We start from the raw sequence: 27,997 nt of genomic DNA, 5'->3' as shown, positions 1-27,997 counted from the left end.
AATATTACATTTCTATAATCTCAAGTTTAACAGCCCTACAAGACTTTGGTTTCAATTCATTACATTTCTGTTTGTAATATTACATGTCTATGATCTCAACTTTAACAGCCCTACAAGACTTTGGTTTCAATTCATTACATTTCTGTTTATCTCTAGCACATTTGCCTCATATCTCTTTATTTGAAATTAATATATTTGTTGTACTCAAATTCGTTGTAAGCTCTTACTTTTGCTATGGTTTTTCATTCAATTGCAAGTCATTTCACAAAAATCATGTCACTCAGCAGACCATTCTTCAAATCAATTCTTATTCTCATTACGATTTTGTTTATTTGCTAGCACATTTGCTCCTTATTTGTTTCATCAAATTAGTACATTTGTTGCACTCAAATTAGTTGTATGGCTCATTCTTTATTTGCTATGGTATTTCATTCAATTTCACATAATTTCACAAAAATCATTTCACTCATGATTCCATCCTTCAAATCAATTCTTATTTATGAAATGCACTTGACTCATATCTAGAACTGGGAAAAAAAATTTGCAGAAACTACTATAGAGTAGATTCAGCTTTGTGTATTTGTTAGGTAAACCAAGAAGGGCTATTATATTCCGACCACAACCCATTCAGCAAAGACATTACTCTGATAGAAATCAAGTTCATTAAATTACTACAACTCCCATTTCCCATTGCATCTAGTATCAACCATCACACAATACTTCTGCCAAGTTCAGGCAGCCAGCCTTGTCAGATGGACTAATTACCAATACACATAAAATACAACCGAGAGAACAAAATTGTAGGATTGAACACTGCATAAAACAATCTAGCATGTATATCAAAATTCACAACCATCAAGCAATATTTCTTCGCAGCCAAAGATTTCACATTTCATAAGAGAGCAATGTCTCAGACTGAACTAAGTTTTAATAGATTTCCTTACTCGAATTGCAGTGTGGAAGATGCAGAAGGAAAATAAGGAAGACAGAAGGTCAACAACTCGAGCCTTGGATTCATTCCATAGAGCAAAATCTTCTGTCCATACAATAATGCCGCCTCCATAAAAGAGCTCAGCATATTGGCTGTCATTTGACTTCGGGCATCCACATCCTTCCCCTACTTCACGTATAAAAATCTCTGGAAACAAGAGCCAGTATCATCTGAAGCGCACTACTTGATCTTTTTCTTAGGTCGGAGCTGCAACAAAGATCCAATAGGAAGGATGAAAAAAAAAGTAAAACACATGGTCTCGAGAGGCATCACAACTCAAACAGATGGCATGCCAAAAAAATAGACGTTAGGTTTGTGCACCTGATTGCTATGTCCACATTTCTTCTTCCGGCAATTTACAGCTCGTGGATGCAGACGTGCATAACACCTGACACCCAAAATTACCCCAGGTTCAGATATTTAATGTTAGTTTATGCCTTCCTACCATCTCAAAATTTGTATGATAGCTGTCTTGTGAAGCAAAAGGCCAGAGGCTAGTGCCAGCCATATATAGAACTATGGATGAGCCATAGACAGAAATATAAAGACAAGAATAAGGTCCATGGAAAAATAAAGAAGCAAAACACATATAAAAGAATATAAACCATATGGAAAAAGCTTCTAGGTGCTATGTTCACTGCAAAAACCGCGGGATCCTTCCTTCCAATGTGTACCATTAAGAAGATCATAGATCTGAAACTCATCAGCCTCATACTGACCCTCAAGAGGTCTCAGACACCTCTGCTGTGTCCATCTCTCATGCAATGATTCATTCATTCAGTCATGTTTCTGCATAGAGATCTGATTTCCTAATCCAAGGTAGAAAACATTGTTGTGAAGAGATGTACGTGATTTAAAGCCCTTGTTTTAAATAAGGCAGCCTGCTGCATTTGTCCAGATGCCACATGTAAAAGCAGAAAAGAAAGATGAAATGAAATGATAACCCCAAAGCAAAGGTCCATGCTCTAGGTGTGCTCATGAAGCTGACAGCTAAAATCTTGTTCTCATTTCTTCCTTGAAAATTGATGCATAGAAATAGAGGGGTGCTCAAACTCCATGCCTTGAAGCACAAACAAAAAAGAATAGGCATGGAACAAGTGAAACAACTTGTACAACACATCATAGATTTCTTCTTCACATAACTCAACTCTAAGTACAATGATTCCCTTTTACAATAGGTAGAGGGGGAACCAAAAATATTAGACCAACCTTACAATTTGGCGACGACGCTCCAATTAAGCATTCAATCAGTCTAGTCCCTATCTATAAGGAAAGCCTTACCCAGATGACCTAGCAGGTCAACATACATAATGATATATGCTAAAAAGAATCAGGTATGTAAATTATGTTGAGATTCTCCCTGAAAATCTGGAAAAATAACGATATAGAATAATCTACAAGCTTTCATGGCATGAGACTCAAACAATATCAATGATGATAATGAAGGTGCCAAACACTTGCAATAATGGTGATTCTCAGCATCAGACCATCATCACATTGAGGGCTTTGTTAACCCTTCGACTTCAGATATTGAACAGATTTAAGATCAACAAAATTGAGACTCAAATTTTGAGCACCTTGGGTATGTACGAAGGGAAACTGCTACATCTATCGCAGAATTGAGATCAAAAAAATGCCAATTAATGAGAAATAAAGTATAGACTACAAACTGACGAGATCCAAAATAGATAATATTTTCAAACGAACGCAATAAAAATGCTAGATAAGAGGGAGGTAGAGAAGAAGAGAAAGAGCAAGAAAAAGGGAAAGAACAAAAGAAAGATGCTTCAATTTCACAAGCACAAGAACAAGCCTACCAACGTAAAAGCACTACTGATAAAAAGTACATATCATAAATGAAAGCCTACACCAAGTATTCAAAGCATTTTAAAGCTCCTAACAACTCAAAACTCTTAAGCTTTAGCAAAAATCCTGGAAATCTTATTACACAGATCATACTTTTGTATTATAACTAATATCTCAACTCTAATAATGGCTGTCCGTTTTTTGTAGATATCTCATCATTCTAGCTTTCCATAACCCTCTTTCGTAGACATCCCATTACCTTTCTTTCTAGATTTCTCCAACTTTAGTATTTAGTTGAAGTTTGGCACAAAATCTAGAGCCTAACTTTTCTCTATTACACTGTGATGCTTGAGTGAACGTTCGTGATAGTTTGTCCCAATCATATTCAGCCTGGATCAGATTCAAAACAAACCATTTATCTGATAACCCACCCACTTTAGCTTGGTAAGCACGAGTAGTATCTCTTCTTTTTGCTGGAGCCATATTTATTTTCCATGTACAAAGAAATAAGAGGAAAAGGGAAGGAGGCCAGGGGGTATATAATATATATAGAATCAAAAAAATGATACCAATATTAGAAAAGAAAATGCTTTAAAAGCAAAGATACTATTTGTTCTCATCGGTTCCCCAGCTTCAAGAATGTAAGAAAGTCTTATAATGCCTTTCCTAACATTATAAGAATAGAGGCATTGAAATTGGAAATTAGAAATTAGAAGGGTGAAACAGTTGGGAAAGCACTATAGAATTTGACCCATTACTTTGCTTGACCTGGGACCTCGGCTTGTATCTACTGGCCCTGAGTACGCATTCCTTAGCCACAGTGTAGCACCTTAACATGATCAATTGGGGTCACAACCGACCACTTGAATAAGTGAAACGATGCTGTCGTTGCTCTAGGGTGCCGTATTCATCTCTCAAGCACAAAAATTGCTAGAGAGTCAAACTTCAGGGCCCCATTTTTGATAATCAGGTAGGGGTGGCAAAACAAAGGAAACGCTTAAATACAAGAAATGCAGCTTCTAAGACTCGGAATTGATGCAACGACGTCACAAAATTCTTGCCAAAATTCAGAAACCCTTGCAAACTAGGCACATATTGGGACAGAAACACAGCCAAGCACAATAAATGTATCTTCTAAAACCTCATAACATCAGACCCTTTACTCACTTGCGGCAGATCATCTTCTCCTGATTGTACTTCCTTGCTAGCGCCATCAGGGAAGGCTCGATAATTCCACCCCGCAGCCTCAGCACCAGATGGAGCGTAGACTCTGCGTCAACGGCGTCAAGTAATTAGCTGCTGGATGACATTCAACTGGATAGGGTTGCTACAGAGAAGACGTGCAATAAACACAGGTTGCTACAGAGAAGACGTGCAATAAACACACCTTTCTGAATGTTATAATCTGCCAGAGTGCGGCCATCCTCCAATTGCTTGCCCGCAAATATGAGACGTTGTTGGTCAGGAGGAATCCCTGGGAAGACACAGGTGCCTCGAGTTAAAAAAAGGCATTCAGACGAGCACATTGGGTAAAGCAGGTCTAGAGGCTGATGTGCAGTTCCAATTTCTTGGCGGAGGCTTGCGATCACCTCACATTGTACAAGCCCGGGCTAGCACCTAAGAACGAGTACTCGGAGCTGAGACTCCATAGTCTATGGGAGATCGACGGATAGGCGGCAGGGAAACCCGGAAATTCATAGATAGCCCATTACGAGAAAGCAAATCAAGGAAAACAGAGGAGGAAGGAAGATGGGGAGCAGATAGACCTTCTTTGTCCTGGATTTTGGTTTTGACGTTGTCGATAGTATCGCTACTCTCGACCTCGAGGGTGATGGTTTTGCCTGTGAGAGTCTTGACGAAGATCTGCATGGTGTCAAAGCCTGTGCAAACGCAAAACTTACGAAGAAACTAAACTGAAATGTCTTTTAGTAGTGAAAATTCCTCTTTGGAGAAGACGACTCCCCAACCCTAGCTGCCGAACCTCATCCCAAGCCTCCTACCTTAGGCTCGGCAATCCTCCTTTCATTGCCAACCCTAGCACCCCCACCTAAGCCCACAGCCTCACATCACCTGTTGTTCAATCGCACACTTTCCACGCCTGTCCACGTCGAACGCGTGGTTTGCAACCCCCCCTGTCCCAGCAACAACCCTGTTTCTCCTACCCCGGCTCCATCGCCACGCGGCTTTCTCATCAGCCTTAGCAGATTCAATGGTGCCCTTGTTCACACGGCCGCGATGGTCTGCACACCACCCTGTCCTCTGTCAACATTGACTGGCCCCTTCTCAAGAGGAGGGGCTCGAACAGCAACCAGGTTTTCCCTCCAAAATTGCTACACGTGAACCTAATTCAAAATCTCACATCCAGCCTGGTTTGCAACCTGCCCACTTCGCATGAACAGGCTCTAAGCAACGAGACTTCATTGAGATAGGATAGATAAATACTGTCCATTTGATGCAAACCTCTACCTCTTCACAGAAGCAGGTAAGACCATGATTGTCATCCTTTATGTTGATGAGTTAATTGTCACACGTGATCATAGGAACAAGATATAGGAAATCGCCATGAAGAGTCTTACCAAGCCAATGTAGGCATGCTTTGGAGGCATAATGGGTTGGCCTTCCCATAAGGACCCGCCATCGTAAGATTAAGACAATAGCAACATTGTCATTTCATCACACAGAGATGACAAACCATCAATGATGCTAGTCTATCATACATGCATGCACCATAGGCATGACAAATTCAACCCAATCACATCCGCATGTTCAGTATCCTAAGGACCATGTTCACTTGGATTATAACATTGGGTTGAAAGACTTCATGTCATCTACACCCTACCGTGGGATCCAACTTATTCCAAATTTTGGCGAGTCTAGGAATTTGGACAGAACTAACTATCCTATATAAGGAAAGTGGTAGCTCATCATGGTTCATCTAGCAACAGTTGGTCACAATAGGGACATGAATCAATTCATCATGCTTTTGGTCCAAAGAGCTACTGGTGACTCTCCTCATCATAGGAGAACATGCAACACTAATCACACTCAAGGAACTAGGCCTTTTAGCACTTCAATATGAAGCTCAAAAGGCTCTCATGGCCAAAATTAAGAATGGCAAAGGGGAGCCACTAAAAAAGAAGGATGCAAAGAAATCAAATGACGATGGGGACTCTTCTAACAAGAGAACAAGAAGACAAGAAAGAATAAGAAAAAGTGCCTCTATTGCAACATGCCTAGACATTTTGCTAAAGATTGCAAGAAGGAAAAGCAAAAGGAGGACCAATCTGCCATAGCATCTACCAATGTGGTAAGATAGGAACTTTTCTTAGTGACAACTTGATGCCTTATTGAGTGAGAGTTTGTAGACCCAAGCCTGACAATATCTATGAGAGACATTGAAGAGTGGAGCATAGAATTATAATTTGTGCTACAGGATAGAAGGTGTTGTTCAGTCTTGGGATCTAAGGATCAATCCAATACCACCTGTAGAGATAGACAAGCTCACTCAGAGATGGAACTTGATGAGATTGAAGTCGCCAAGGGAGCATGAATATAGACTTACACAAGGCACGGAAGAATTGGGTACTTCTAGGACGTACCTGGCTTGCTCCAACAACAAGCAACATCAAACTAAAACTTTAGTATATGTGTCCTCGATATACTTCATTGGATATTTTAGTAGATTGCTTTGGGATGGTTGTTTGCATAGGAATTGTTAGTTGAATGGAGAATGGAGGGCAAAATTCTTCTAGAAAGATAGAGGAAGATTTCTCATTGTGGAGACTTTTGATGCTAGCTACAAGATAACTCGAGATTAGTGATGAAGACGTCAATAAGTTCAAGTTGGTGATTAGTGGTTGTGCTCATGCTCAAGGGAGGCACTATATGCAAAACCAATGCACCATGCACGTTTAAGACCTATTTTATGAATCCCTTATCTATACGAATATTGTAAGATTAAAAGATAGCATTTTTCTTTACAAATCTGTAACTTTTTTTAGATATGTTTTTTATGATACCCCTTTATAAATATATTTGTGTTAACTTTGTAATCTTATGCAATTTAGTTGCATCAACTAGCATACTCTTCTGATGCACCCCTATCACTATTGCTCAATACCACTTGTCGATCTTGACTTGCAACATGATGTTATGTTGACGAAAATCCTACGGGCCAGGTTTGCACTGGACACTAAAGCCCCAATGGATGTATTTGCAGTTCAAGAGACCTACACTACTACCTTAGTATAAGACACCTATGAAGATAAAGCCAAAGACAACAGGATGCAATCAAAGAAGGCAAAAATGGAGTTTTCAAAGTATTCAAGCCATAGTTGATATTAGTCTGGAGATGCTTTGTAGGGAGTATACTATACTCGCTTGCATGCGTGTAGTTTATTTATGTTGTTCATGGGGAGAATACCAACTAAGGATGAGTTTCCTAGGTGGTTTTCTTATGCTTTCTAGAACAACTGCATTTTTTATTTTTTGGGTGCAGCTTCTATCAAGCTTACGGGGCAACCTTGTTTATTCTATCCCCTGGTCTGCTACCTTTTCTCCAAAATATGTACTCTTGCGTGAATGCCTTATGTGGGTTCATTTCCCAAGCATCAACGATTTATTTCTACATTATATTTATAGTATTACAGCCTCTCTCTAACGTTGAACCTTTTCTTGGTAGGCTACGGTATTGTTGCTCCTAGCTATAAAGGTTAGTAGTTATTTCTAGGAGCAAAGCTTAGTGGTTATTTGGGCAAGATTTTGCGAGCAGTCTGTAGCATGTATTGCAATTGTATGCTCAATGGCGATAGGATCTCGCGATCAAGGCAAAAGAGAGAGGGGATCTAGCGATCAGCACAAAAGAGGGGGCTGGCTAGAACTTGAGGAGAGTAGATCAATGGCGATAAGCGATCAAGGCAAAAGAGAGAGGGGAGAGGCGGGTGAGGATGTTAGTCTCAAAAAATGGAGCCAGGCCAAGGCAACGTCGTTAAGAGAAAATCTTTACATTTACAAAATCATCGCCATCACGCGCTCTCTCTCTCTCTCTCTCTCCATCTCTTCTTAGTAAAAAGACCACAATACAAGCACAGGGTTTCTCTTGGCATTTGATGAGCACAATCAAAAGGTTGAGGCTGGTAGGATGCTAGAGCTTGTCTCAGTGATGGAGACAATGGTCTAGTATGAGGGTTGAACAAGAGTGCTGAGGTAGCTACTTGAAAGATGGGGACGGGATATGAGAGGAGTGGGCTGAATGGCAATGGGAGATGGGAGTTGTGGATGGGAGGTGAGGGGACAGGAAGGGGAGCGTAGTTAAGGTTGGGGGAGAGGGCCTGCACGTCCAGCACGAGCCCATGGATGACGCTAGGCTTCTTCAAGCTACATGACCCATGAAGTTGCTTTACAGCATTGGGGTTGCAGTCAATGAGATGAAGGGTGAACATGGCAGCTACCATACGCGGTTGCAGTCGGCGAGTTGAAGGGGGAGCATGGCGGTTGGCTATGGTAGACTGGCACCCCTCTAGCTTGGCCATGGTTAGGTTTGGGTCATGGGGCTAGGTTGAGTTAGACAAGTTATGGTTAGTTAGGTTAGGTTGGGTTACATTAGACGGTTACGTTAGATTAAAGCTTAATATAGCAATATGTTTTGTATATGCTTGATTAAGATGTGAATTTTCAAGCTCTAGGTCAAATTGGATTTCTGTCATGGCTTTGTTGGTGTTGGTATGATGCTCAACAGAGATGTGGATCAAAAGTTATGGATTTTAAAAATAAGTAGACCCATAATGTCCCCATGAAGAGATTTCGAGCTCACACCACCCAATGGCTTCCATCCTAATTCAACGTTATGGGGACATACTGGCTGGGAAGTCTTTCTACCAGTTAGATTAAGGTCTTTTCCCAATGCTTGTTCTCATTGTAGGAAAGCAGGTCATTTTTCTTGGAATTGCGCTTTACGTGCTCATTCAACGATGCAATCTACTCAAGTGTTGTCAAGAGTGATGGTGGCTAATCCTAATGCTTAGCAATCAGTAGGGTTGAATGCGTATGGTTCATTGATATATATATGTATATATATATATATATCTTTATTTATTTATTTATTTATATTTATATATTTATGTATGTATGTATATGTGTATGTGTATGCATATGTGTATACGTATGCATATGCATATGTATATGTATATGTATATGTACATGTATATGTACATGTATATATGTATATATATATATATATATATAAAAGATTTTGACATATATTAAGAACAAAATGATGGAATTGTGCCACAAGCCACGGTGGTAGCTCTTCAAACCTATTTCTCCATAGGTCGATGTAGTGTCCATTTGGACACATGGTGGTGGGAGGGTGGAGTCTGCAAAATTTGAATTGAAAGTGGTTGTACGAGAGTTTGTAGTTTGTAGAAGATGTACCATGAGCTGCGGAGGTAGAAACCAGTGCAATTGATTGACTGGGAGAATGTTGCATCAAGGGTGGCCAAATGAGCCCAACATAAATTTTTAGACTCAGTCTAGCACCTAGGCACATTCCAAAGCACTGTATCTCATCCATAAAGCTCCATGAGTTGAAATGGAGGTTATCCACTGCACCTGAATGCATATTGCATGGAAATAGGACCCTCCATGTGCCATGCCTCATAAGAAGGTCACGGTGAACATAAAAACTAGGCATGCACTGAACTCTAATGCACCCAGCTCCTCTGGAATCACTAAGACCCCCTCACTCAGAGCTGCTAAGGGAGCGGCATGTACATCTACATATATATGCACCGCTTATGGAGTTAAATGACAATGAGTATCTTCCACTTGGTTTTAAGTCTCTTAACGAAGTACTACACATTTTGGGCTAGAATATCAGAGGAATATGTTTGTAGGGTTTGTATTGGATGCATAAGACAGTCTTCAGAACTATTTTTGAGTATAAGTCACAGATCTATGCAATGCAGGAGCTCGAGATAGAATCACATTCTCTGGAAGGGATGCAAATGCTGATTATGTTCTCTTTGCCAACTGTCCTTCCTAAGGAAAGGGTGGAATGGCAATGTTTATTGCTTGTATCTCAATCCAAGGGTCGTCAAGGTTGGCAAAGATGGTTGCTTTTTGGCAATTGAAGTTAATATAGAAGGCACCTCATTACTCTTTGTTTCGGTTTGCACTTCCTATTGGGAGGCTTCACTTTAATATATTGATATAAACATCCAATCAACTAAGAACAAATCATAAACTAAAGCTATTTTTGGGGACAAAATTCACAAATGATTTATTGTCAAAAGCACTTCCATACAAAACTTGGGTGCATAAAAGCCCATAACATATTTATCAGCAGAGGCAAAAGTCTTTACAGAAGTTTGATTTACAAAAGATTATTAGCCCATTATATATTTATCTGCAGAGGCCTAAAGGCTTTACAAAAGTATACAACCTTTTTTTTTTTAAAGAACTGCAACGAACACAAGACAACCCAAAGGTCAATCGATATGTATCCCACACTTTCTTAAACTAGAGATCAATGGAATAAACTCACGAACACAAGGCACTATGCTACTCGTACTATTTGATGAGGTCTGATCATCATGGGTTCCTTTCCTGGCCTTCTACAAATCACCTCACTCTCCTGAGCCTCAATTAGACGATCCGTTTTCATGCTTGGAGGAGAGGCTCCTTCACAAATATCAAAGTATCTTGGAGCAAACTACAAAACTCCCTTTATCTATTTGTCATATGTGGTTGTGTGCATCGAACATCCATGGTGAAGAAGATGCAGCTTACATCATTCTCAATAATCGAATAAGGAGCAATCATAGATTTCCACAAATACTGGGGGTGCACCATATCACCATGCCCATGGAATGGGATCACCCACGAGGCAAAGGGATAATATTGCCCGTTCTACAACATCTTCAACACACATTTAGTAAACGGCATTCAAAGTTGACACGAGAGCTTATATTTCCAAAACATGAAACATTGATCATGTATATTTGCACTATTCAAACAAAATGGGTTCTTGATCTCATCAGCCCAATACCGCACGTGCAATTCCACTCCCGATTGGAGGTCTTCAACACTCTCATTCTTAGATACTGTCTAGAAATGAGGCTGCCTGATATCTTTCAAACAATACCCAAGCATACCATGAAAGGTATGCATGGTCTTCTACACTACACATGGCCCCCACCCCCACCGGTCTCTATTTCTCCCACCCGATGTATCTCTATATTAACTTGTTCACAGCCACTCTTTGTAGCTAGCAATTCAGCAAACCCTCTGCAGATGTAAGTGAAACAAAAACCCTCCCATCTCCATCAAAAAAAGACCAACAAGACAATAGTACTCAAGAAACTTTTTGGTTGTGCCTACAAGACCAATGTTGATGTCAGCGCCTCCCATGCCAATCGTTGAATAGCGCAAGCCTACCTCTACCTTTTTCTTCACCACTTCAGGCCTGGCAAACCAACCTCTCCCGTCAATCAAGACACCAAGCTCTTTGGTAAAAATAGGCATTGCATGCATGCACTCACCTTTGCGGACCCCCAACTACGTTTGCAAGCCCATGACCAACGCCCTTCCTTGACAGACTCTCCCCTCCTTTGGCAGCCTAAGAGATTCTCTTCAGCTTCATCTCTAGTCACCTCCATCTCACCTTGTGCCACCCTTCATCTATCTAAATGACTACATTCCAACCTATTGCATGATGGTGGGATGGAGCAACTTATTGCGCTGCCTCCAACCACCTCTAATATTTGGTGCCTCTTCAGTTGAAGACATGTGTCGTGCATGTAGGGGGTTCTAGCCCCTTCTACCTAGCTTCACTAATCTCTCCACTAACGTCACCTAATACCTTAATCCTTATCAACTAACCTTACCTAATACTTTTATCCCTACCACCCCTCACCCCCTCAACTTCTACTAATATTTCATTAAAACTCGTCGTGGGCACCTATTTTCACAAGAGTCCATTTGTATGTGGGAGCACTTACAAAATGAATTTGCTAAGAAGCAAGTAATATATGAAAGAGATTGAAATATGACCATTAGCTTTATGGATAGATCGCATGATGCTTGTGATTTATCCCTCGCTGAAATTTGTGCATGGGATAATTTTGTGAACACATGTGCTCTTGTTGATTGGTTCTCTTTCGACAAATTAAATAAGCTTAATAGATTTACATGGCATAACCACCAGTTAGACTCATCTTGGCATGCAGCCTGCCTAGATTTCTTTTACCTCTTGAATCATGGCTCATGGGTTAATCCTCCAATGCAAGGGATGGTTGCGATACCTCTATTACATCTGATCATTTACCCATCATGCTTATCTTCCAATGTTTGTCTCAACAAGGAATGGCCAAAGTCCTAGCACCCTTGAAAATGAACATCAATCTCTTTGGGAGGTATGAGTTGATTAAGAGATTGCTAATGCTTGGCACTCAGCTGATAGGGACACATGTCTAGTTAGGCTGTGCTTGCACCGATCATGCAAGTATGCAAGAAAAATGGTAAAGAGAGAGCAAGGTGTTGAAGGTTTGCTACAACTAGTGTTGCTTATGTCCGGATTGCTATTCTCTTAGCTGTTCAACTAAACCCTCTAGACGTGCATCTGCCTCTACTACTACATGATATTGAGCTTCATATTCATGGTATTGAACATGCTAAGTTAGCCGTGTCAAGAATTTTTCAACATTAGCATGGTTAGGTTATGGTGACATGCCTTCAAAGTTCTTCTTTAACCATGTAAGGGGAAAAAGCTCAAGGAAGATATTGTAGCAATTCATGATGAATCAGGTAAAGAGGTCACTAGTGATGAGGCAATTGTGGGCATTATGTCATACATCTTTCTTCAATAGTAGGTACTTGGCCTCCCCAATCTATAGATTATGACCAAAGGATTGGGCGATTCCTAGACCCACATTACCCTTGTGTCCTCGTAAGAAGCCATGAAGACACAATTACCATTCACTAAAAAATGAATTGTGGTTTGTTGTGTAGCCAATGGCAAAAGAAAAGGCATGAGGGTCTGATAGCATCTTGATGAATTTTGTCAATATTATTGAGCATTTTGTAGGAGTGATTTGACTATACTTCTAAGTCATTGCATCTTGCAAGTGTGGCTATTGTATAGTCAATCAATTTGGGAGTCATTAAACTGATCCCTAAGTTAGCAAATCACTTGGCTTCGAGTGGCTAGCAGTTGAGGCATCTCATTCAATCTAACAAATTGACATTTTTAACATTTATGGTAGAAATATTTGAAGAGGTGAGTGGGATAGAAGAGGTGCATAATCACACAAAGGAAGAGCACAAGTGAAGGCAAAATCAAGTGTATTGAAATGAAGGGAGAACCTCCCTTATATAGAGTGGAGAGGAAGGTGTCCTAGATCATAGGCACCCCCCTACATTAGTGGAAATCAGCCCCTACATCATAGGAACTGGCTAAATCAAAAGAACCTCCCATGTGGGGGCCTTTGCACTTACATAATCACTTATGTCATGGTCTGACACCTCATAGCACTAGGTGTGCTTCTACTACACACACACACACATGTGACTCCCCTAGATGAACACATGCACCTTAGAGCAAGCCCTTGATCATATTTATCCCAACATACCCCCTCTCAAGGGTTTGCCTCTTGCTATGTCAAGGATACATCTAGTCACATAGTTTCTCATGCCATCTCATGGTGGTCAAGGATAAATCTATGGCTAGGATCTCATGCTAGCAAAGGTGCCCAAGGGTCAAGGTTTACAAAAATGGGATAGACCAAACATATATCACATGGCCTACATCATATGGTGACCAAAGGTGATTTACAAAAGACAAAACACATAACATTCTTTTTGGAGTACTACTCTAGGCAGAGAACCTCAAAATTGACCAAGTGATGATAAATTTTCAAAAGACAAAGTGCTTAAAAGGCATAGTCTTTATCTTCTACCACAAAGTTTGATTCTTCATTTGTTGATGGAGTTCTCTCTTCAACTAGATTTGTCGTTTTTCTTCTTCTCATTGCAAAAATTCTCTGAATGATTGTTCTTGCCATAGTAGGTGCAAGGGTATATTTTGTAACAATCCTTCTCAAGATGATTGTTTTTTCCACAATGCTTGCATGCCTTGTACTTGCTCTTTGATGAAAACTTTACTGCAAGTGCTTCTGTGTGCACTTTACCCATTCTTAAAGTGTTCTTTCTTTCCTTCTCTTGTAAAGCATTGATGATGCCCTCCAGTGTGGGTTGGGGAAGATTCTTCAAAGTAGTCATAAAATAATCATAGTCTTGAGGCATACTCTTCAAGAGCATAGCCATAGCATCATCTTCAGTAACTGGAGAGTTGATTGAGGCCAATTGTGTCATAAGACTCCTCAAAGTATTGACATGAGCTCTAGCATTGTCTCCATCCACCTTAAGTTCAAAGAACTTAATTTTCAAATTCAACTTAGAAGTATGAGAGCTAGCACCAAATAATACATCTAACTTATGCCATGCCTCAAAAGGGGATCTAAATCTAAAATTTGATGCACATAATCATCTCCCAAACCTAATGCAATTATTGCATAAGCTTTCTCTATCCTTTTAGCATCTGTAGGTGTAGTTGAAGAAGAGTCACTTGCCTTCCCTTTACCTTTGGTTGTGGTTGATTCACCTTCTTGAGATGATTGATTCCCTGACTTGACCAAGTCCCACAAATTCTCTTTCATAAGCACAAACTTGATTTTCATTTGCCAAGTGTGAAAGCCTTGGCCATTGAACTTGTCAATTTTAAAGGTAGCCATGAGAGGGTCTTACATTTATCAGGCACTATTTACTCTCTTACAAAATGACTAATCTTGCTGAATAAAGAAATATCCCTCACCATATAAATGTAGATTTCTAGAGAGAAACTCAAAAAAGCCTAGTTGTTTAGCATATGCATACCTAGCTGTCTTCTCCCAAAGCTTCTTAGCCGCGGTCTTCTTTACCTTGTACTTTGTCCTTCTTGTAGTCTTCTTCAAGTGCTTAGCATTGGAAGAGCATTGAGAGATTGGCGTTTTGACAAGATATCAATGCCAACTGAACTAAAAGAGCATTCTCTGAACTGTAGTTTAGCACCACTTCATACCTCAAGCATCAACTTAGCATTTACTTTAGCATCAAACTTCAAAAACTGTAAAAAGTGCTGGCAAGAAAATAGAGTAACTTGGAGGTTTGATATCTCACTCCACATAACTTCAAATTTGGGGCTTTGTGAGCTGGAATGAAGTCCCTATATCAGAGAATATGCACAATAGAGGAGGGGCAAAAAAGTGCGCCATGTTGCCTATGAGAGTCACACCAATGCCGACTGGTCTTTTGCTAAATTCTCTGCAACCACTAGACCAAATGGGATCAGATTTCACCAGTAGCAAGCTCTAGGCATTGCCTAACTTGTGCTTGAAGGGCAGGTCATCATTTGCTTTGTAGATGCAAAATTTTGCTAATAGTTGATGCACTAAGTTTGGGTCGACACGGGCGACAGAGATAACATCACAAAAAATGCTTTGAGCCAAACGTGCACCCTAGGGGGAAGAAGCTTTAGTTCAGAGGGTTTGGAAAATGGCACAATGGATGAAGAGAATGGAGCTTAGCAAAACTCTGAAGAGAAAGGAAGAGGGAGCTTCAAAAATGGAGGTGGTGGAGAAGATGATGAGGTGGCACTTTCAAAGTGGATTCTTTGGAACCTATAAGATCTGATACCAAATGAAGAGGTGAGTGGGATAGAAGAGGTGCATAATGACGCAAAGGAAGAGCACAAGTGAGGGAAAAATTAAGTGTATTGAAACGAAGGGAGAACCTCCCTTATATAGAGTGGAGAGGAAGGTGTCCTAGATCATAGGCACCTCCCCTACATTAGTGGAAATCAGCCCATATATCATAAGAATTGAGTAAATCAAAGGAACCTCCCATGTGGGGGCCTTTGCACTTACATCATCACTTATGTCATGGTCTGACACCTCATAGCACTAGGTGTGCTTCTACTACACACACACACACACACACATGTGACTCCCCTAGATGCACACATGCATCTTAGAGCAAGCCCTTGATCATATTTATCCCAACAAGATTTTGAGATTCTGTGACCACATTCATGGCCATATACATGGATGACTCGTGTTCCTATTACTAAGGAAATCTATCTTAATTACCTCGACAAAATATTTCAATGATGTTGTGAAATCATTATATCTCCTTGAACCCTACCGAGTCTAAACTCTAGTTAAAGTCTTGCATACTTCTCATAGAATGCATGTTGTTATCCCTCATTGTGGGGTTTCAACTAGGTTGAAACCAAAACAAGCTCATGTGTGGAGGCACATACCTCAATCCACTCTCATTGACTCGAGGGTTAAGAAACGAAAGAACATACAGAAGAAGAAATGTACATGAGAGGTTCTAACCTAGTTTCACTCAACACCTCAAGTATATACATCTAGCTAAGTGGATTGATTCCATGTACCTCAAGCCCAAGAATTAGTTTGTTAACCTCAAAATTCACACCACCCTCATATGAAGGAATGCTTTCTCTTAAACTTAATCTCCACTGATGAGACAAGCAACATCACATCTTCATGGGACCTCACTCCCCTAGGCATACACACAAAGCAAGAGCAAATTTCTCAATCCTAGGAAGTAGAACACTTAGCATATAGAAGGTTGTTATAAAAAAGGGATCGCTTGCTATAGCCATTCCGTATGCATTGGAATAACAAATTCTAAGATCCCATAGCTAGAACTTCAAATGCCAACTCACTCCATCACCTACAACAAACAAACACCAAGGTACGACAGTAGGCTCAAACTTGTTTGCTACCTCTACTGTGGTAGGACTCTCCTAGATCACCGTTGACTCTTTGTCAAACTTCAATGGGCTACTCTAGGTGAGTCTACTACTACTAGTCTTCCTATGGATCCTCTATGCACCATAGTCTAGCTTTCCTACAACATGACTTTAATTGTTTGTCAAGTAGGTCTAGCCCTTTGCTTGCTTGATTTGGCCTTTCCTTTTGCCCATCTATGCTCTTAACTACCCTATTGAATCTATTATTGTAGGCAATCGCTTCCTATGGTTTGTTGTAGGTTCTAGCCAATCTCCCATGTGGTAGACAACCATTGGTTGCCTCTTTTGTAGGTATGTCACTGTCGATGACTTGCAGTTAAGCCTTTTCCTACTTATAGGCCTATATAATTAGGCTTCTACACATTGGAAATATTGTGCAGCTCCCACTCCTTTGATGCTCTTGCTATTCTTTTGTTCCAATCCAATTGACACTTGGCTGGGCTACAGATAGAGCTCCATGACTAGCCTAGACAATAGGCCTACTACTAAGCATATTAGCATATCAAGCATATCTGCTCCATCCAATTGACACTTGGCTGGGCTACAGATAGAGCTCCATAGCTAGACCAGATAGTGGGCTTACTACGAAGCACATCTATTGACTAGAGTAGAGTTCTTGGCTTCCCTAAACTAAACATAAGGTGGGCGATCTATTGTTGGCCACATGGCATCATACCTTTTACCTACATGGCTTTCTTTCCACCTTTCTCTTTACATGCCCGATAGCACATGCATACCCATTCTCCTATAGGTATCAAGTCCCTTTGAGGTCCCTCTCCGCTCCTCATATGGGGGGCTAACAGGTGGGGCATTAATGGCATTTATCCAACAACCCTCTAAATAACGCATTGCGATGCAAATCAATGCTATCAAAGAATTGCACCATCAACTCCCTTGTAGAGCCTATCAAGACTAAGTTGATGAATGGTTTCAACATTTGGTCTTGTATCCTACACGTCCAGCATCTCCTTATTCTCGAACAATTGGATCCAATCTAGAGCATTGGTCCAAGTCACAAATACTCTAGAGTCAACCAATAGATTCATCGAATTGTCTAGGCCTCATAAGATAGGAACATACAAATCCTACGAAATACTATGGATCTTGGGTCTTTTTCAATACCACTTGTGTGCTAGTCCTTGATTTCCTTCACAATGATCAATAAATTTCTATCATCATCTCACATGATAAAGTAATTTAGACCTTTTGATGCATTAGGACATCTAAGATTAAATAAAAACATAAACATATATATTAAGGAAAAATATGAATCTTGGCTTTCCAAAAGCTTCTTGTTGCTTCCTTGCATGTGTTAGTTGGTCCAAGTATAGGGACTATCTCATGGTTTTAGCATGTACAATGTTTGCCATCCTCAAGCACTAAACTAGCTCCAAGTTTGGATAGTCCCTAAAGATTTCATCTGTTCAAAACCTATTGAACATTAGTAAAAAAAATTAGAACTCATTCCAAAGGTGCATGTCACAACTTCCAAAAAAGGACTAATATTGAAAAACATTAAAAAGTAAGATTGTTATAGTACATGCGAAAAGCTTTTATAGGTTCAAGGACTGTATGAATATCTTGAAGGCTCCTCACTACCTTCATTGAGTGTTTCCCAAAAATCACAATGTAGTCCACATAAGGAATGTCCTCTTTTCTCAAAATTTTTAATAGGCATTTATTATTTTGATCAAAAGGCACCATAAGCAGTTTTGTCCATGGAATGCGGCTTTACAAAAGTCCATCATTAACTTTACCACCACTGCTTTGTTACGTGGCTTTTACACATAGCCCACTCTTGCCTTAAAGCACCTTTTGACATCAATTTCAAAGTTAGTTTCATATCCACAAAGGATAGTAAGCTTGCCACCACACTAAGGTTTGTGCACCTTTCATAAATTCTATCTCAACCTTTGAAAATGCCAAGCACTTTTTGACATCAATTTCAAAGGTAGCTTCATATCCAAAAGGATAGTAAGCTTGCCACCATGCTAAGGTTTGTGCACCTTCCATAAATTTCATCTCAACCTTTGAAATGGCCTCAGCATCAAGTGGCATCATGTCAAGAGGTGGTATTATTGGTATACCGATATTCAAAGCTTTCAAATTCAATCTATGTCTCCTCTTAATCCTCTTTTTTCTTATTCTTCCCCAGGGTTATCTGGTCTTTTCTTGATCTTTTTGTACCTTTTGTGTTTCGTATGTTTGATTGCACAGTTTTGCATCCTTTAACTATATTTTCCATACAAGTAACTCCACATTTATCCAATGTGGTTCCTTGCTTTACCTCTCAACCAAGATTTTTCATTGAACCTAGCTTATTAATGTAGCTCTAAGCAATATCTATCCACCTTTCGTTGTCTTTATCATAGCATCAATACATGGATTTGCTTTAGTATCCATAGCCTCTTGCATTTCAATACCCTACTAAGACTAATCCAATCCATTCGATTTTGCTTTAGTGAACAAATTAAACTCTCCTAGACACTTATCATAGTCCATTCCATATGTATCCACATACCATTCAGTTATGTCAAGGATTTTTAAAACCTCTTCCATTGGAATGATCATCCTCCAGGGAAATAGGCTTTCCAAACCATGCAAATAATATCCTATGGGTATGATACTTTGTATGGGACTTAAAATAAGTAAGTTTAATACCCACGCAAAGTGTCAGACCCATCAGAGATATGCCAATAGGCTAGGAGCACACTGATGTATATTTTTAATCATTCATGTATGATGCATGCTGAAAACCAAGGACATAGGCTTTCCAAAGCATGCAGATGTTTCAGCTCTTCGGTTCCCATTTGGTTTTGGTAGCATCAGGGACATGCACAAAACAATCACATCCAAAAACTCTAAAATGTGCAGTTGAAGGTTTCTTACCAGAGAAAGCTTGTAGTGGAGTCATCCTGTTCACAGCCTTCGTGTAGCTATGATTGAGGATGTAAACTGCCGTGTTACATGCTTCAGCCCAGAAAGTCTTTGGCAAATCTTTCCCTTTCATCATACTCCAGCCCATTTCGTAGATGACGCGCATCTTGCGTTTTGCTACTCCATTTTGTTGTGATGTATGTGGCAGGGGTTTTTGCCTCTTGATTCCGTGACTTTTGCAGTAACTTTCGAATTGAGTCGATGTGAACTCTCCACCTTTGTTTGATCTCAGCTTCTTCACCTTCCTCCCCGATTCTTTCTCGACCATTACATGCCATTCCTTGAACCTACTGAAAGCCTTGTCTTTCATCTTCAGGAAGTATATCCATATCCTTCTACTGTAGTCGTCGATCAGTGTCATAAAGTAGAAGGAACCACCCAAAGCTTCCGTCTCCATCTTTCCACAGAGGTCCGTGTGAACGAGCTCTAGAGGAGCCTTTGCCCTGCTGGCCTCTTTAGGAAAGGGCTACCGATGCTGCTTGCCCATCATGCAAGCTTCACATACATCGGGCAGATCTGAAATTTCTGGTAGGTCTGCAATCATTCCACTTTTATGCATCTCCTTCAAAGAACTAAGGTTTAGATGACCAAACCTCTCATGCCACAGCTTAGTGTTCTTCACATCCGCTCGAGCACTGAAAGCTGAGAGTTCATAAATGTTATTGCGCCGTGTACCTTTACCAATGACCTTTCCTTGAAGATCCAGGATTTGTGCACCATTCTTATCGAATTGAACTTTGAGGTCTCGATCCGTGATCGCAGAAACGGACAACAAGTTCCTTTTGATATTTGGCACATAAAGAACATCGGACAACTGTTTTACAACTCAATCTGACTTGAGAGCAATCGTACCTTTTCCTTTTGCTGGACATTTTGCATCATTGTCGACTGCTACCATGATGTCATTCCCTACTGGATGTAGAGAGGTATACCGATCCTTCCGACTGGTCATGTGGCGCGATGCACCACTGTCAATGATCCAAGGTTCATCCGCAGGTACATGAACTGCCTCCGTGCAAATCTCCTCAATTGCTATGAACAGCTCTATAGGTACTGTCTGCGCACTGTTGCTGGACTCTTTCTTCACTCCGTTCTTCTCATCTGCAATCTTCTTGCGGCACTCATTCTGCTTGTGCCCTGCCTTGTTGCAATAGAAGCACTTGATCTTCTTCTTTCGCTTTTTATCATCAGAAGAAGATGGGTTACCAGAGTCCTTACCCTTACCTTTCTTTGATCCGGTCCAGAAAGCCAAATCTTCTCCAGTCCTCATCTTTTGACGCATCTCCTCCTCTAGAAGCATCGCGCTGAAATCCTCAAAGTTAAGGGGCGGATTTCTGTTCTGCGTATTCAGCGCTGTAACAAGACCGTCGTACTTTGGTGGGAGAATCCGTACGCACCTTCGTGCTAGATTCTCGCTGGTGATGGTGATGCCAATTGCAGTCATCTGATCACGCAGATTCTTCACCCTGGTGATGAACTTCTCTGCCGCTTCAGACTCAGACAACTTTTCATTCGCGAGTTGAGTCTCCATATTCTGAATCTGCGTCTGATTCATGGTCTCGTACTAATTTTTCAAGACCGTCCATGCCTCCTCCACTGTGGTGACATGTTGAATTAATGCCATGATGGAATCACTAACACTGCAGACAATAGAACACACTGCATCTGCATTTCTTCTTGTCCATGCGAGAATCTCATCCATAGTTGGTACTATCTGTTGTCCTGCATTGGCTGGGTCTCAGAACCGGCCTCACGTCCACCCCAGTAGCAGTGTCCCAAAGCTCATATGTGCTCAGGATGGTCTTCATCTTGAACTTCCAGATGGGATTCACAGTCTTGCGGGCTAGGCCATCTCTCACAATCTGCTCGCAAACAGAAACACACTACCAAATCTTCTTGCTAGAGTCCAGGCTCTGATACCGTGTAAGAAAATAATACAACGTCTATGCTCAACAGATAACAGGATCTCGTACGCAAGAGAGAAAACAAGATAGTATGGAGAATCAAAAATTTGATTACTATAGAATTGATACAATAGATGGTGCTGCCTCCCAGCCGTGCGCTCCTGTGAAAGAAGCTTCGATGGCATGCTGGAAATAGTAGAAGACAGAGGCTGAATGCTAAAAGGAATCAAGGTTGCTGTAGCTAGTGATGAAATGGGCTTCATGGGCTTGCTCTTATATAGCCACCAGTCATAGTCGGTTAGGCTCAATTGGGTGGCCGACCCAGTCTGCCCAAAATGGTCGAACCTACGGTCTCCGTTCGGCCCACAGCCATCGGCCCACAGCCATCCGGGATCATCTGAGGCTCCAAATGGGCCCCACAACCCGAGAGTGGGCTGCCTCGAGAAATGCTCTGTCTACCCTCAGTGCGGTCAGTCAAAAGATGCCTTCCCGCACTTGCATGTAGCCTAGTTGGCAGTGTGCCAACTCTATCTAAAGCCGTCCAGCCATCAGGCCACACATGGCCCCCATCTGGTGTCCAAACCAGGACCTACCAGATAATCGAGCTACTCAAATGCCTTCTCCTCATATGGGGGGCTTACAAGTAGAGTTAGCTAGTTCCCGCGTAGTTACATGAGAGTGGAGCATAGATATCTATAACAAATACATCTATGGATGCCCTTGTACTGAGCTTGTACCACATCCATCTTTTTGAGGGAGAAAGGCTTTTGAAATTGAGGTGACCATGCCTCTTATGCCATAATACATTTGAATAAGTATCTTGACTATAATGGTGAGCCACTAGGGTTATCTAGACCAAAATGACAGAAGAAAGATCGAACGTGCATCCAATCTTAATAACCTAAACTACTCTGGATTTGGGACTCTCTAGCTCCTTCAATATGCATCAATGTGTGTTGAAGATGACTTCCATATACATTAAAGATAAGGTTTTGTGCCATTTCATGGGCATAATCTAACTCCAATGCTTGTATCTCTGTGCAAGGGTATGTTGTTGATCCCTTCGACTTTGTGGGATGTGTCATCACTCACCATCACAATGTTCTCTCTTGGATTCCTATTGGGAATTAAGACCATGAAACCATTCATTCTTGGGAATTATGTGATCGCCCACTTTAGAGTCAAACCAACATGTTTCATTCATCCTTCTATGCTTGAGTTGTAGGCTTCTCTAAGAGGGCATATTATGAATGAGAACTTTTTTGTCAATAGTAGTTTGGGGATCAATGCATGATGAAGGTATGTTGTTGATTCCTTCAACTTTATGGGATGTGTCATCACCCATCACAATGTTCTCTCTTGGATCCCTATTGGGAATTGGGGTTAGAGAACCATTCCTTCTCAAGAGTCGTGTGTCTTCTCAATTTGGAGTCAAACCACCATGTGTCCTCCTCCTTGTATGCTTGAGTTGTAGGCTTCTCTAAGAGGGCATAAAGACATGATAATGTAGGGTCTTATTTAATTATATTTTTCATGTGTACCTATGTCATCTCATGGGTCATCCGAGTCAGATCCTCCTCTTGATCTATCTAGTTCCATGTATCTCAGATGCTTCTCGAGCAGCTCATTGTTCTATAGTTAGCTTTCACCAGGGTAGTAGCTTGTGTTGTTGACTCATATAAATACTAGGGAGTTAGGGTTAGGGGAATTTAGTCATCACCATCAATAGAGACATACGACTCCTAGTGAGATGTAATTAGTTTTTGCTACACATCACCATCGTCTGGCTGAGAGGGAGTTAGGTTTAGGGGGATTTAGTCATCACCACCATCAATGGAGATAGACGCCTCTTAGTGAGATGTAATTAGTTTGTGCTGTATATCACCATTGTCTGGCATAGAGGATGAGAGGACAACTAGGACCCAAGGAGAGAGCACTTGTTATGGAGGGGCGACTAAGATTGTTGAGCCCACACCAACATTGAGATTCTCACATGCCCCCCTCGCCCACATTGAGACCTTTTGCACACCGAGGCCCCATCGACATATGTGTGTAAGGGTTTGTTATCCCACTGGTTTGTTCCAGTTCACAATTAGCAATGAGTATATGATCTTTATTTGTATAAATTTCCATTGCACTATTGCCTGCATTAGAATCTAGCCTTAAAATTTCCATTTCATCCATATTCTAGTTATCTAGTTGTGATATTCTACTTTTTTACTATACAATTCTTGATGCTACTCTTCGAATTCCTTAATATAATCCACTGATGTCAATAAATAACCACTAGTATCTATATGTTCATGTGGCTATCCTCTAGTGTTGAATGAGGGAAGGCGTTGGAGATGAAAATCCCAACATTAGTTTATGTGAATAGTGTACATAGAGTACAAAAAGCAAAAGGGGATAAATGATACAAGCCCTAACCTTAACCCTAGCCATAAGGGCCATGCTGGAGATGACAGTCTCAACATTAGTTTATGTGAATAGTGTGCATTTATCTAGAAACTTAAAAGAGGAGGTGAAGAACACATCATACCATCTTGTGTGATTGTTGATATAGTATTGGCTTTACACTTGGATTCAATTTCAAGCAAAGTGTGATCTCTCTTTACATTAGGTAGTCTAGACATTTTGGTTTGGCATGTTCAACATTTGCAACTATACATCTTCTAATGCAAATGGAAGAAATTTATGTTTGACTTATTTCCTTTAGGGTCAAGTGTGATGAACAATGGAATTTTGGGATGGCATTGGGTTTTTCATGTGGTCTTAAGGTAGCTTCGATGCTAGGGTGTTTAGACACTTGTTGCTTGCCCATGAAAGTCCACTGAGAGTGTGGGTAGGCAACCAAGATGGGGTGTGGGTGCCAGGTCTACAGGTGTTTCCACACTCATTGCTCGTCGATAAAAATCCACTGACAACGTGGGCAAGCAACTAGGATAAAGCACACTAAAAAGAGTTGGAGTTGCAACAGAGCTTTTGGGTGGGGCGATGCATGATTGGACCTATGGGTGGTGCCCATTGTTTGGGTAGGGGCAATTGTACGCAAGAGAAACTTTGCGCTCCAGTTAGCATCCATGTGAGCATTTGCAACATTGGGTGTGGAACCAGTGCTTAAGGGATTTTCATGTAAACTTGGGATTCCATGGGCTATTCACAAAAGCTTCCACCCTAATGCATAAAGCCCTTAGGCCGTTTACACCGACGACTGTCCATCTGAGGGTAGGTAGGGGTGTAGACGTACATGATTGCGATGTGGCATTATATAATTTTAGAGTCGCAAAAAGGGAGCCGACCACCATGAGCTTGGGCAACCTCCCCCCACCCACCTGGATTTCGTGCTGAATGCTAGTTTTGAAGACACGACGAGCCAATCTAATAGGGGTCTAATGGCGGGATGCTTTAACTATATGAGCAAAGTCACTCACGTTGAACTTAATTCTCCCTTGACGTACTTTCATGTGTCAGGCGAGTGTGCAAACCACATAGTGCTTGCCTGGGCGGGAACGTGGCAGTGTGTACGGAGCCTTAAGTGTGGAGGACTATCCATGGTGAGTAGTGGAAAGGGAGCAAAGATATGAGGAACCAATGGGAAGGGGGGAAGGTAGATATGGATAAGAAATCACAAAGTGCAATACATTGCAATTGTTATTATCATCTTCATCGAGAATCGGCCAAGGCTAGCGTGCAAGCTTTGCAGCTATGGCTTCCATGACCATGTCTGCACTGTCTATGCCTTCTACGTTCTCCGGGCTTCGTGCCTGTGAGTCTTCTTCCTCCTTGAAACTCTCCACCATCTCCACCTCTTCCATCTCTCCCCTTCGCTCCCCAGCTCTCTCCTTCTCTGCCTCCCTCCCTGACTTCGCCCACAAAGCCTCCTCCCTCGCCCTCATCGCCTCCACCGCCTCCTTCCTCCTCGCCTCCCCCCCCTCCTTCGCCGCCACCGTCGAAGTTGGCGATGAAGTGGGTAGCTTCAAATTCTCCCCCAGCTCCATCACCGTCGCCGCTGGCGAGCCCATCGTCTTCACCCTCGTCGGCGAGACCGGCCACAACGTCGTCTTCGACGTCCCCTCTGGCGCCGCCCCGTCTGTCGTTCAGGAGCTCGCTGCCTCGTCTATGGGTGAGAACGATTTGTTGACTGAGGATGAGAACACTTTCACGGCGAAGATCTCTACTCCTGGATCCTACACGTTCTACTGCACGCCTCATAAGTCTGCCAACATGAAAGGTACAGTACTGGTGAAGTGAGCAGACCAAGGTTTTGCTCTGTTCGAATCCAGTCACAATTGACGTCTAACGAGGCTACGTCCGAGGATGAATTAAGTGGAATTTCATCCACCTTTAACTCCTTGTCTGCACTCCTCACTGAGGTACTATCCATAGAAATTGGAAATATATTCCTTAGTTTCAGCTTAACGGAATCTCGGAAGCTACTGTCATCCCACCTTATACTCCCATGTGTGTCTTTGTTACCTATTCTGCCTTCCACATGGTCTCTGTTATGATGTTGTTTGTCTCCTCACTCCTGCGTGTATCCCTGTCTTCGTGCTAAGAATCTCATGATCATTAGCTGTTGTTTGTGAGACAGGTCGTTTCTTAGAAGTTTAAGTGGTATGGTAGTCCTTTTGGGATTCGCTTAGAGCATTTTGGCGGGGAGTGTTTTGCGATAACGCATAGTGAGGTAACTACTTGAAGTGATGATGGACACTCTATTCGAAAAAGGATCGTATTTCCTGTGAAGTACCTGAAGTAGACTTTCTCTGTTCAGTGTTTCGCGACTGAAGTGCTTATTATAACCTCGAATCAAGAGAAATGAATCTTCAAAAAACGAAAACATTTTGACTCTTGAGTGTGACGGTTTTGGCCTTCCCGACTACGTAGGACTTGTATAATAGATAAGAAAGTATACTTCAACATTAGATATATCTTTTCATGCTTGAGCTATATGCTACATGTTTGGATTTTCTTACAAACTTAACCACAAATAGATGAGAAGTATTGAGTTAACTTCACACATGAATAGATTAATCAACTTAAGTAACCTTATGGGCAAAGACAATGACACAGGCACGAAGTATTCATGTTGCAAATTTCTTACATTGTAATGCAAAGAACTCCCTAAATCAAGAAGTCTTTAGGTTACCTAAGTCCTAAATTCTCCCATGTGAACTCACATTTAAATTTCCTATTTTAACAAAGAAATAAGTGAAAGAAATGAATACCTTTTGTCATTCATAAGGCCTGCCCAACAAAGGAGGTAGTGAGAAAAAGAGATGAAATGACACTTAACTAGTCTCTAAGCCATTAGTGCACTTAACTCTCACTCTCCTTGGAGCCAATTAAAGTATCACACCCATGGATTGTAAGAGCTTCAGGTTGCCTTCCTTCTGCAAATTCGGAGCCTGCAATCCACTGAAAGGCTCACAACGTCTCTCGTTGTAAGTGCATTGGCAACCTCGATAGCCTCAAGGGTAGTGAAAGCCCAATAGCTCCCACAACCTCCTGCAAGCTTAGCCGCCTCCTTTGAAACCCACACGAATAGCTCTTAGGCAGCTCCAACGAATAGCTCTGCGACAACTAGTCTATGCAGCCAATGCAACGCTAACGCGGGTCCTCAAATCTAGCTACCTATCAATGCAGCTGCCAACAGCTCTCCAATAGAGCCTCTACATTGGCTCTCCAAGCAACTAGTCAACCGCTAAGCTAGCTCTAATGTGACTCCCTGGCGGACTCTACAACGACAACCCAACAAGCCTCTCCAGCTCCAAACGCACCATCGACAGTAGCAATAAGCTCCAACTATGCTGACTGCAATCTCCTACATCCTCAAAGGCCATAGAGCACACGTCTAAGCTTTCCTACATGAAAAGCTTATCCTCTGAGGCCCAACCTTTAGCAACGCTTGCAGCAAAGCTCTCCATCAACCTACCTAGCATAAACAACACCCACGCTCTGCATAGTCTCGACGAGTGGCTTCAAGCACTACAATAGTCAGCTGATTTGCATCTTGGATGGAATCGCAATAGATTCTGATGTGTGGGGGTTAAAGGTCACTGTGCCTTTACCCCGGTTATGTACAATACTCAAACACATATATAAATGAATGAAAAAGAAGATTAGGGTGGTTTTGCACCCACCAAAACTTGTGTGGCTCTCTATCTCTCTCTCTCCCCTTCTTCTGTTCTTGCTTCCGTTGAGAGCACTCTCAACTGGTATCAGAGCCTGGGTGATCTAGCTGAGCATGCGTGAATGCTTGAAGGTCAGCAGCTCTGTGGGAGGAAGGAGAAGCTCTATGGGAAGCTTTGTGGGTGACTTTACTTGGATCCGAGTGTGCAGAGACCTTGGAGGAACCTTTGGAAAAGTCACTTTGGTTTTGCGAAGTGGTTTTGAGAGCCTGTTAAGAGTTTTCAAAGAAAAAGTCGTTTTTTGAGCTTTTCCTTGTTCCGTTCGATGACAGAGACTCCGTATTGACTTGTAGAGGCA

The 27,997-nt window shown here is 41.5% G+C and overlaps 1 protein-coding gene and 1 pseudogene across 1 annotated transcript; one reads left to right on the top strand and one right to left on the bottom strand.

The window, feature by feature from the left end:
- Positions 1 to 865: 865 nt before the first annotated feature.
- On the bottom strand, positions 866 to 4,793 carry LOC147890083 (ubiquitin-ribosomal protein eL40 fusion protein). Its single transcript, XM_087390977.1, has 5 exons — positions 4,564 to 4,793; positions 4,185 to 4,271; positions 3,965 to 4,067; positions 1,313 to 1,379; positions 866 to 1,198 (listed from the first exon to the last, which is right to left on the bottom strand). The coding sequence occupies exons 1-5, from the start codon at positions 4,664 to 4,666 to the stop codon at positions 1,172 to 1,174; spliced, it is 387 nt and encodes a 128-aa protein (XP_087247103.1). The 5' UTR covers positions 4,667 to 4,793; the 3' UTR covers positions 866 to 1,171.
- A 20,347-nt stretch (positions 4,794 to 25,140) lies between these two features.
- LOC147890082 (plastocyanin pseudogene) lies at positions 25,141 to 25,930 on the top strand (annotated as a pseudogene).
- The last annotated feature ends 2,067 nt before the right edge of the window (positions 25,931 to 27,997 follow it).

Source organism: Dipteris shenzhenensis, chromosome 19, assembly GCF_047967505.1.
Source record: "Dipteris shenzhenensis isolate YYH24624 ecotype China chromosome 19, Dip_SZ_1.0, whole genome shotgun sequence".
Taxonomy (NCBI): domain Eukaryota; kingdom Viridiplantae; phylum Streptophyta; class Polypodiopsida; order Gleicheniales; family Dipteridaceae; genus Dipteris; species Dipteris shenzhenensis.
Note: the sequence above shows the minus strand (reverse complement) of the source record. Positions and strands in the feature narration are given on the sequence as shown.